General features: G+C 42.3%; 1 protein-coding gene across 8 annotated transcripts in view; it reads right to left on the bottom strand.

The window, feature by feature from the left end:
- Bcas3 (BCAS3 microtubule associated cell migration factor) overlaps positions 1-12,184 on the bottom strand; it is a 502,957-nt gene that overhangs the window by 324,975 nt on the left and 165,798 nt on the right. For all 8 annotated transcript variants that reach the window (XM_028878299.2, XM_028878296.2, XM_028878294.2 and 5 more), the window contains exon 15: positions 10,393-10,657. In XM_028878299.2, coding sequence (XP_028734132.1) covers positions 10,393-10,657 — 265 coding nt within the window. The remainder of the gene's footprint in view (positions 1-10,392; positions 10,658-12,184) is intronic.

Raw genomic sequence — 12,184 nt, 5'->3', positions numbered from 1 at the left:
GATAAACCCATTAACACTCACATATATTTTCAATTCTAGCTTGGAAACAGGTGCTTACATACACCAGTTAAGAAATAAAAACAGGAAACTAATGCTCAATTTTTACTCCCTAAATAACCAACAATTCCTAAAATCAAACTGCTAACAACAAAAATTTAAATTTAGCACACTGTAAGAAATATCTGGGTACGTGGCTCCAGTTTTACAAAAGTATATTCATAAATTTACCTCTGTACATCAAAACCCTTTATATAGAAAATCCTTGAGCATTAAAAGTACAAGATGTGACCAGGTGAGGGCGGCACACGCCTTTAATCTCAGGACTCAGGAGGCAGAGGCAGGCAGATCTCTGTGAGTTCAAGGACAGTCTGGTCTACAGAGTGAGTTCCAGGACAGCCAGGGCTGTTAAACAGAGAAACCCTGTCTCAAGGGGAAAAAAAAAGAGGCACAGGGTGGGTCCATGGACAGTCTTGGACCCAGCACAGCTGACAGAGAGTGACCCCTCCTCTCCCTTGGAGTCTCCACTGTGAAGTCCTGGATCACTGCAGGAACACCATATTCATATATCTGTTCAGACACCTGACCTTTTTCGAAATCTATTGTTTTTTATACAAGGTGAATGTTTCAATCCATGCCACGTCTACATGAGAGTGAACACCTGTACATCATTCACTAGCCGAGACACATCTGAACACTGAACAGTCGCCACAAATAGCCATGCCCACAGAATTCCTGTCTACTTAAAATACTTCTCTCTGGTGTCTCCTTGTGGCATGAAAATGCTCACCTGCACAAACACTTGAACCAAGTGAGTATCTCTTTCAACGAACCCGAAATCCCTTTCCTTCCCTCAGCCCCCTTCCAGTTCATGAGCCATCCACACTGGTCGAATTCCGGGACCAGCCTAGCTTTCATTTCTCAGCATATATAACCCTGGCACAAGGGTGACCTCGCTCTTTTTTCTTGTCTTTCATTTTTTAACTGTTCCATCTCCATGATTCCCAGAAATATCCCTAGAGCAAGAGAATCAGAACAGAATTCTTACCTACCCATCCTCTTCATCAAGCAAATAATAATATTCAAATAATTCTCCAAACCTTTTTTATTATTCTGACCACTTGATGGAAATCTTTTACCTCCTGCAATTATCAAAATCAACTTCAGAGTTTGCACTCTTCACCTCCTCAGAGTTCCCAGAGCAGAAGACAGGATGACCCCTTTACTGGGAAGATGGTGAATTTGGTTTACATTGACTTTTACATCATAGGTATGGGAGTTTGCCTGCACATATGTATGCATACCACCTGCAGGTGCAAGAGCATCAGATTTCTTGGAATAATTGTGAGTCCACATGTAGGTACTGGGAATTGAACCCAGATCCTCTGGAAGATCAGACAGTGCTCGTAACCATTAAGTTGGGAGAAGGGGCGCTGCAAAGATGTTTCAGTGGTCAAGAAAATTAAACAATAAAATAAAAGCAAATTAGTAATATAACTAAAGACTGAAACAGCAATTATCACCCAGTGGTCAGTCAAGGATTCTAGATCACTGAAGTCAGTATGTGGTTTAATCACAGCAATGAGATCCAGGCACCAGTCCTTCTAAATTTATCCAGTTTAAGTACAGTGTAGAGTCAGGACTGAGAAAGAAAGATAAACAACAACAAAGAGAAGAAGGAAGGGGCTGGGGAGATGACTCGTGGTTAAGAGCACTGACTGTCCTTCCAGAAGTTCAATCCCCAGCACCCACATGTCAGCTCACAACTGTCCGTAACTCCAGTTCCAGGGGATTGGACAGCTTCATACAGACATATATGCAGGCAAAACACCAATGCAAATGAAATAAAAGTAAATATTTTTTTAAAAAGAAGAAGGAAGAAATAAATGACGATAACACCAGTAAAAAATAAAAACTCCGAAGACATTAATTATCTCTAAAAGATAAACAATAGACTATACATAAACTAAGAAAAAGAACTGATAGTAAAAGAAACGTTCAAAGAAAATTCTCTTAAGGACACTGTGGAATGAGAATGCACTAGAACCCTGGAAGGTGGCCTGGGGAATCCCTCATAAACAACAAGAGAAAGACAAAAGCTCAGACAGGAGTGTGGGGCCCAAGGTAGGAGATTCGAGATTCATGTCACAGGATTTCCAGAAAAGGGCATAGAAGAAAACAGCAGAGAAAAAATTATGAGGCGTTGAAAAGAAGAGGCCACTGGGGATGACGTGGTGCAGGGAGGGAAGGTCAGGCCCAATCAATGTTAAGAGCAAAGAAGGAATCAACAGCTCTAAGAGTGCCTAAACCACGGGATCTAGTCCTGGCAAACAGGCATCAAAAAGCAAGCTCAGATACTCCAGGACCGGAGGGCTGGGGACAGGCTGACACAGCCTTCTGAAAATAACAGAACTAAAAATGCTTCTCCATAGACCTGTGAGGTTGCGCGCATAGGAACTGAAGATGCACACACAGTACTCAAAGGAATATAAGTCGATAGTAACACATTTCCTAAGTTCAATTCCCTGTGAATACTGTGGGGAAGGAACCACAGAAACACAATGAAACCAAGAGGGGCTCATGTCAGACCTTACAGGCCAGCTGCTCCCGGAGTACTCAAGTTCAAACCTTGATGACAGTAACTGGAAAGCTGAGAAAACATTGCCCTCTAGAGGCATATTTCATTAATCATTTAATGATAAAATTGTAAACTTTGTATTGATAAGTAGAAAAAAAGCAAAACAAAAAACTGCATTAGCCTCACAGGCTAATTACGTTAATTTTAGCACTTATTTTAAGTTTCCTTGTGTCATTTAAGAGTTTATTATCTAAAAAACCTAAAATACTACAGTACTTAAATTGAGTCTAATTTTATTTTAAAAAAACATTTTAGTGCGCACAGCACAGAACTCTGTGTGTTATCTAGAAGGTCAGAGGGTTCTCACAGCATCACTTATCTTCCTCACACATGGCACTTCCCATACCCTGTTTTGCTAGCATGCCTATGTCCGTGAGTGCATGCATTTCTATGAGTTTTTTTTTTTGTGTGTGTGTGTGTGTGTGTGTGTGTGTGTGTGTGTGTGTACACATGTCAGTCTATCCTCACTCACCTGTACATGGTTATTGCTCTACTGTTCTCCACCTCATTTTTTGAGGCAGGGTCTATCACTCAACCTAGAGCTTTGCAGACTCCAGACTGGCTAGCCAGCGAGCATGTTCCACAGATCCTCTGGTCTCTGCCTCCCAAGAGCTGGGATTGCAGGTGGGTGCTGGGGGATGAACTCAGATTCCTGTGTTTATGTAGGAAACACTTTATACATTGAATCATCTTTCCAGGTACTATATGTCCGTCCCTCTTAATGCTTTTGTGAACCTCAAGCTGCTATAAAGAATATGAGCTAAAAAGAACAGCTGCTGTCTTGGACAGTTTTTTCAATTACTAATTTTTATTTTATTATTTATTTATTTATTTATTCATTTTTTAGATGGGGTCTCACACTGTAGCATAGGCTAGTCCCAAATTCATAACAATCCTCCTGCCTCAGCTGCCGGGGTAATGGAACCATAGGCTTGAGTCAGCACACCTTGCTTCCTATGTGGTTTTTAAATTAGACATTTTGCTGTCAGGAAGGGGCTGTGAGATTATCCTTTTCCAAACATTTGCATAAAGAGCTCATCTGCTCTGCACAATGACAGAAAATGACATGAAAATATTTAAAATGTGGGTGATGTTGGTGTATAGTGAATGTCAAAATGAGCATAATATTATGCCAACATTTCCAGAGGATGACTCGGGAGCCAGGAAAACATTCAGTTTTCAAAACAACAGATTAGAAACAAGGCTGCATCGACCTCAGGCAACAGACTACATGGAATGAGCAAAACCCCAGGTGCTAAGTGACCCCAAGGAGGCTCTCCCATATAACGTGTCTGTACCATTTATATACTCTGTGTCAGATGAGGCATGAAATTTAAAGCAGAACTACAGTGCACATGATTGATTTTCTTGGCAAAAATTAAAACACTCATGGAAACTTCAGTCCACAAGTAAACAGTGATGTACTGGTGCGGACTCGGCGAGGAGGTGAAGCTATGCGAGGCGGAGCTGTGGGGCTGCTTTGTATTTACAATGGGATGCGGTCTGTATCAAGAAAACTCCCTATCAACCAAAGTAAATAATTACAGTAAGCCATCAAATGAAGGCTATAAACAGTCTCTGAGCGGTAAGACATGAACGCCACACACAGATGCTAGAAGGGAAGAGATGCTGCTGGACTTGTAAGCCTTTTGCTGAAACCCAGCAGCAGCTCTGAAATGAGAGGCCACCTTCCAAGCCCTCCAATCTGGGGTTGGGAGGGAGCAGAATCTGGAATTCAGTTGCCAGAAGCTGCAGCTCAACCACATTCCCTTCCCTAGACCGACGACTACGACGACGACGACGATGCGGAGCCAAGGGACATGGGGCAGTGAAGGCAGGAAGGGGGATCAGTGATTCAAGGCTAGTTTTAGCTACATAGAGAGGCCAGCCTGGGCTATTGGAGAGGAGCCCCTACCCCAGGGTGGGCTCAGGCAGGCGGGTGGACAGGCAGGCGATCAATCCTTAAAAGACTCATGACAGGGTGGCCACTATATTCTTAAACATAAAAGGAAAACCTATTTCAAATTAAAGCAACAGTAAAAGCAAATAGGGCCATCCCTGAAGGCTGTCAGGAACACACACACACACACCCACACACACACACACACACCCACACACCAAACTCTGTAACTCGGGTGAGACACCAAGAGGACCACTTTCAATTGTGTATTGGTATCATCTCCCATTTCAGAAACAGTTACAAGTTAAGGTCCACATTTAAAGCCTATATAAAGTAAGTTTGAATTTTTATTTCATTTAATAATATTCACTGAACTATTTACTTAATTTTTTTAAGAACGAGAAACGAATCAATCCTACACATTGCCAATAAACAGCAGCAAGTTCTAAGTGACAGCAGCTGAGCTTTACTGAGTGTTTCATATGCGCCAAGCACCGTTCACCGCGCTGCCATTTTCATGGTGACCCCACGAGGTTGGGCATATTATTATCCCTGTTTTATAGGTAAAAAATTGGGTCTCAGTAGCCAGAGCAAGAAGATTGCCTGAGATTCCAGCTGGGAATCATGGGAGGAGTCCATCCTGTAGAATCTGACCCCAGGTCCTCTATTACCTTTTCAACATACAGCTTAGTGATGGAGACCATGAAACCATCAGAGGGGCCCTGGGTTTGACCTCAGCATCACAAAAAAATGACTAAATCTGAGGCAAGTGGTGAGCAGTCAGTGCAGTTCAGAGGTTGAAGGTCAGGTCTGTGTGACTCCAGGAGGTAAGAGGAGTGCAACTCCAGCTGCAGCAGGACAGACAGGACAGACAGACGGTGAGGCCTGAAAGCAAGGCTGCTTCTTAATTTTAGTAAATGGTGAACCTAGAAGACTGCGTCCTTCCTTGGCCTTTCTCACTCAGCCCCACAGACCTTCACCCATCCTCAGTACCCAAATCTATGAGAAACAAATGCAGTCTCCTCTGTCCCCTAACTTCCTCCCACTCTCTTACTTTCCAGAAAACAAACAAACAAACAAAAACCCACCCAATCAGTATCTGATGGTACCAATTTTCTCTTCTGACTAAATCCCTTCCCAGAATGCTCTTACCAGTCTCTGACGGTCAGTTCCTACCTTTACTACCCAGTGAACCTAACACAATCCTTACCTCTCTCCTGGTCACTTCCTGTATATGGTTTTTTACTTCCTATCACTTGCTGGTGACTTCCGGGATGACATCTCTTACCCATAATCACTCTCCCCAGGAGCTCCTCTCTTGCATGTGTTTCAACCTGCACCCACACCTTCTGATCACTATCCCCATACAAATGCATCACCTCCCAGCAATTCAAGAACTACATATGAACCATGCTAAGAACATGGGACATTGTACCAGTGTCCAGATACACATGTAATCTCATCATGCTAGACCCTGTCTCTAAGGAGGTGAAAAAGGACAGGATAAGGGACAAGACAGAGAAAGAAGAAAAAAGGGATAGATAAGAGAAAATGAGTGGGAAAGTGAGAGAGCCTAAACTGAACGTATCAAAACTTTCAATCCTGTTTTTATCCCCAAACCTGCTGATGCACAGTGTTTCTATTGCAATTGAAAACAACCCCAATTCTTCTAGCTTTTCAAACCAAAACCATTGCTAGTCACCATGACTCAACCATTCTTTCCTACTGGACATAAAATGTAAGCAGAAAAAAAAAAAAGTTCAGATGGTTCTACCATAACAACTGCGTTGAAGCAGGCTGTGGTGGCTTACACCTATAATCCAGCAATGGAGAGGTTAATGTCGGAAGACTGCCATGAAAATGAGAGAACAATGGGTTAATAAAAGTGAGCTCTAGGTTGGCCTGGGCTAGAGGAGAGACTCTGTGACACTAAACACATGTATACACAAATATGAGCACACAGAAACACATATAAACTCAGAAAGTCTACATGGCTCTAACAAACCGGACTGACAACCTACTTCAAACTCCGCAGTCCTCTCTTGCTGGCCCTTGTCGACACTCCCTCACGGCTTCTCTAGGTTTCTCCCTTTGCACACCCTCACACTGTGCCTTTTCCATACAAATTTCCACTCAGAGCAACCAAAGCCCAGTCTGACAACACTCCTGTCTTCAAAACCCACCCCAGTGTCCCCATGACACTCTGGGTCAAAGTCTACTATGAGCAGGGGCCTGACTTGAGCTCATCAGCATTCTGTGGGGACACTGTGCTGGACCATCCCAGTTGTCCTGCTGTCGCCCGAGCACACCAGACGTATTCTCAGCTCAGGTCAGAGCTGTGCTGTCTGCTCATCTGCCTAAGTTTCCCCTCAGATCCATCAGGTCTTTGCTCAGTTATCACCACGGTGACATCCACAAACAGGATGGTGAGTTCAAGTGGAAATCCTTTCTAGGCACTTCCTATTTCTTCTATTCTTTCTGTGACAGGGTCTCACTTTATAGCCCCACCTCTGCCTCCAGAGTACCAGGATTAAAGGTGTACAACACCACTCCCTGTATTCCCTGCCATTCTTTCAATCTGTCACAGTTGCAAGAACACAGACATATTCCGCTTTGCTCACCAAACGTCTGTTTTGCTGACTCAACACACATATTAAAAAAAACATTAATTCACAGTGGCTGAGTAAAGTGATCATCTTACATGTGTCAAATTGAAAAGCAATGTTACCATGAATAAAAATCTCTCCATTCTGGCAAGTTATGATTTAAATCTAAATTGCCTTTTATACATGTATGAAAATGCCATAATGCAACTGTTTATGCTAACTTAAAAACTAATCTAGAAAAATAACAAAATGCACTGTTTCTCTTGGAATCACTTCTAAACATGTTGAATGTCTTTGATATTTTACCAACTGGTACACAAGGAGCCAAGAGAACAAGTGAAAACAAAAAGATTTTCCAAACTTTGAGGTCAATAAGAGAAACTGGTGTGTCAATAAATAATTATTATATTAAAATAAGAGCAACAAACCTAAAACAACATTAAGGCACTGCTTAAGAAGTTTTAGGTGGCTAGTTTAGTTAACAAGCAACAAAGCTGTAAAGACAACTTCAGGTAAAGAAACATAAAACAAGACTGAGTTTCCCAAAAGGGAATACAAGGAGGGTACTCGGAATGGGCAGAAATCTTGGTGTCAGATGGAGCTCAGACGGGACGGACATTCTCCACCCTTACAGCTTGGTGAGGCACACAATTTTCACCAGAAAGTTATGAGAGCATATTGTGGTTAATGAAGGAAATGGTTTCATAGCTTTTTCCAAATAAGGCTAGAGGTAACTGAAATGAATGAGGGAAGAAATAATTATCAGAGATCCATCATTATTCCTGCATGACAAACCACTTGCAAATCTAGAAAAGGCCATGTACTCTGAGAATAACACATATTAATTAAACATAAATGCATATGCTTACTAAGGAAAATGATGCTATAGTAAAAGTCTTATTTTTTTAATGTGGGGGCATAGAGATACATGAAATCATATTAAAGTCACACTACAGTCAAATGCAATTTCAAAGTAGAGGTAAGCACAGACAGTATCTGAAGAAACAATAATTGAAGATTATTCCACATAAAATATGATCCTATTTCAGATATAACCAGATGTTATTTCCCATATAATGTGATAAGGAACCACTGCACTTGCCACCAGCAGCCTCTCCGGACACTGTCGTGTGTTTTCTAGATTCATAAAGAAGTGAGTGTGCATTTCTCCTAGAGCATACTCGAGAATCTCAACATAAGAGTGTCTCATCCATTCTGAAGCCCAAGGCTTCAACAAGATAGGAAATGAAAGAGATATTTACAAAGAATATACTTCAAATAAATAAACATCCTCTGGAAAACTTACAAAAAAAGATACAAGAATCCTCAACCTAAACTGGGTTGGCTCCAAAAGGCTAAAAGGAAATACCCCTATATCAATTGTTATTTAACAGTTTCCTTCACTTTGCTAAAAAGAGCGCAAACAAGACAGAGCAGCCAAGGCATGATTCATTTTCAAGATGAATCCCTCCCTGCTCCAAGGTTTACATTGTTTGTAACCAGCATCAGACTGTTTACCCACACAAAGTGTAAATACATCATTTTTAGAACTAACCAACAACAATGCCCATTTTGTTTTGACATGGAAGACACAGAGAGAATGAAGAGAAACAAGCGTTGCTCTGAGGTCGAAGCCTCCAATGAGAGAGAACACGAAGGGAAGGAACTTCACCGAGTGTCAGCAGGACCAAGGATGGCCTGCATGTGAGGCCGCTGAACCAGCGACGAGGACAGAACCAGTGGGATAGATGGGGCGGGGGGGGGGGGGGGGGGGAGATAAACAGTAAGGAACAGCCTGAAGCATGGGTGATTCCCTGCTGCAGAGAGGCAAGTGTTTGAGAGACAGGGGTCATGACTGACAGCACTGTGCATGTGTTCATGTTTACATGAACTTCAGGAGGATAAAAAGTAAGGAGTCTTTATTGTAGTAACCATAATCTCCCCATATAAAATACCTCAATTTTGAAAATATAAAATGGTCACTATTAAGGAGAATATGAAAGGCTCCAGAAAGCAAGTATCAACATGTTAAGTCTTTTTGAAGGGAATGAAACGGCACAACCCTTCCAGAGTCAATGGTGTGAAAAATCACATTAGCTGGGTATGGTGGAGTACACCTATAATACAGTTCTCCAGAGGCTGAGGCAGGAGGATTATGAGTTCCAGACTACTGAAGGTTATACTTGTGAGACATTATCTGAAACAAACTTTAGAATAATGAAAAAAAAATCATAAAAGATTCACTTATAAAATGACTCAGAATTCCCACTCAAAAATGATTATACATTTTTAACAAGAAACAAGAGAAGAACTTCATTGCATCGTTAGAATTCAGTGTGGTCGGGCACAATAACCAAACAGCGGCATGACTGCACAGGAGATGGGTGAGCAGCTGAGACGCAGCCTTTCAGAGAGGCTGGCCTAGAACCCCGCAAGCCAGCTGAACTGACTGCCACCTACAGAAACACCACCACAAACAAGAGAGGAAGAAGGGCGTGGGCTGTAATCCCAGCACGCACGAGTCCAAGGTAGGAAGGCCAAATTCAAAATAAGGCTGGGCTACAGTTTGAAGTTGACTGTGTCCAAAACAAAACCAAATAAACCACCCCACAGCATGAACAGCTCTTATAAAAAACACATCCACTATATACAAGTTTGTTAACATCAAACAGAACATATTTAAGGGCTTCGCTGGAGTAAACGTATTTTTAAATGCAGGTGAACACCATGATATCCAGAAATGGTTTAATATTAGAAAGAGGTGGACAGGGAAGGATTTTGGTAACGCTCCATTTATTGATCAGGATGATGGTATTGAAAAGTGACTTTCTGTTCTGCCGTAACGTACCGGGATGAATCCCAGAGAGCTTTACTTAAAAATGAAGTACGAGTACACAGCTTGTGACAGTTCCATTATGATAACAAATATTTCTTACTGAACTGCAGTATCAGCCGAGTACACAAAGGATCTTCTGGAATACATATCCAAATGTTACGAAAACAGACTCAGTCTCAAACCGAATACTAATTATACACTGAAAATGCAAAGCAGTTAAAATACCATGAAAAGATCACCATTATCACTCTGTTTCACAATTTTAATTGATTTAATAAATATGAACTTTGTAAATGTGCTTAGGACTTAATCACAGCACAAACACACTATAAAAACTTGCATCTGATCCCAAGCCAATAAAATTCATGTCATACAGCAAGCAGGAGAGAGAGAGGTGGTGTGGGGGGGGGTTTACCATGCAGAGGGGAGCCGGAAGGGCTGCTGGACAAGCCCGGAACAGGACTACAGCGGCCTCCTTGCTTAGATGTCAGTTCTTGCTCGATCTCTTCCAGCCCAGCACTTTTCTGGAAACGGCTCATGCGATTCACTACTCGTGGTGACATGTGTGTGCGGACACAAGGCTGGCCACCATAAGGGTTGATGGGGAAAACGTGGGAAGTACCCCGGAGGGTACTGACCACCACCCAGCGACAATCATGGCTGAAACAGATGTCCTGAACCTGGGAAGGAAGAAAGAGACAAAAACAGCTGAAATCATCCAGGTTTACCTAAGGACGGGAAGAGAATGGAAACAGGAATAGAAATGGCTGCCTCCTTAACAAATTTGTGTAAGAAAGGATAATAAATCTAAAAAATGATTTGCAGGTCACCAAAACTCCATGTGGGGATCTGATCAAACTTGGAGTAGAGGGTTCCAGTCTCTGCAGTTTCAAGTGAAGAGGCCTCCTTGGTCCCCTACAACTGACTTACAAAGCTATGTGAAATAGATACTGTGTGTTCCACAGGCTGGGAGATGCCTCAATGAGTAAAGAAAGTGCCTGCCACAAAAGCTTAAGGTTCCGCATGGTGGTGCAAGGCTGTAACCCAAGTGCCACGGGGTGGGGGGGGGATCCCAGGAGTGGGCAGGTAAACTGGTCTACCCAATCAGTGAATCCAGCTCAGTGGGTCCCCTTGTCTCAAATAGTAAGGGGGAGAAGTAAAGAGAGCTGGCATCTACTTCTAGCCTACACACACACACACACACACACACACACACACACACACACACACACACACTCACATCGTTGCTTCTCGTGAGGTCACATTACGACCAGCCACATCCCACTTCCACTACCTTGCCTTTCCCTCATGGGCTGTACCCGCCCTCCACCGTCAGCTCACACAAACCCTTGCTGACACTGATTCTCGCCAGGCATTTCATCACAACCAGGAGACAAGTACCTAACACGTAGTGATAACACATGATTATTTCAGAAAATTACATTAGAGATATACATCAATCAAACACCCAGGGATGATTGTTATTATCTAAGAATACATCTAAGCATTTGTTAATGCATAATAAATAAAACATATTACATAAAAACATACAAGACTCTTAAAAATAATAAAATAACAAATTTATAAAATAAATTCTGGGCCAGGCGGTGGTGGCACATGCCTTTAATCCCAGCACTCGTGAGGCAGAGCCAGGAGGATCTCTGTGAGTTCAAGGCCAGCCTGGTCTACAGAGTGAGATCCAGGACAGGCACAAAAACTACAAAGAGAAACCCTGTCTCAAAAAAAAACAACAACAACTTTTAGACACTCTTTGTATCAAGAAAAGAGAAGTGCTGGTAGGGAAGCCTGGTAAGCAGGCACTGAATCCAGGATCCTTTTCACCTCAGCTCACTATTGGCACTACATGAAACAAGACTTGAATAAAATGTAAGGGAAGATCTGGCTACATGGTCATAATAAGCCAGCACTTGGGTGGCTGGAGCAGGTGTGACTCTGTTAATTTGAGACTGGCCTGGTCTACACTGAGAGTTCCAGGCCAGCCAAAGCTACACAGTGAGACTGTCCCGAAATCAGAAAAAGAAAAACGCACAGTACTGACTTGGTCTGGAAAGCCCTGCCAGAGAGCTCATCTTTCCTATGAATTAGATATTTTTGACTATTCACATCTCACATTTGTTTCTCACAATAACAACATGAAGATGGACTATCAGAAAGCAAATGTATTTGTTCCCTAATACATACAGCAG

The sequence above is a fragment of the Peromyscus leucopus genome, chromosome 8b (genome assembly GCF_004664715.2).
Source record: "Peromyscus leucopus breed LL Stock chromosome 8b, UCI_PerLeu_2.1, whole genome shotgun sequence".
Classification (NCBI taxonomy): Eukaryota; Metazoa; Chordata; class Mammalia; order Rodentia; family Cricetidae; genus Peromyscus; species Peromyscus leucopus.
Note: the sequence above shows the minus strand (reverse complement) of the source record. Positions and strands in the feature narration are given on the sequence as shown.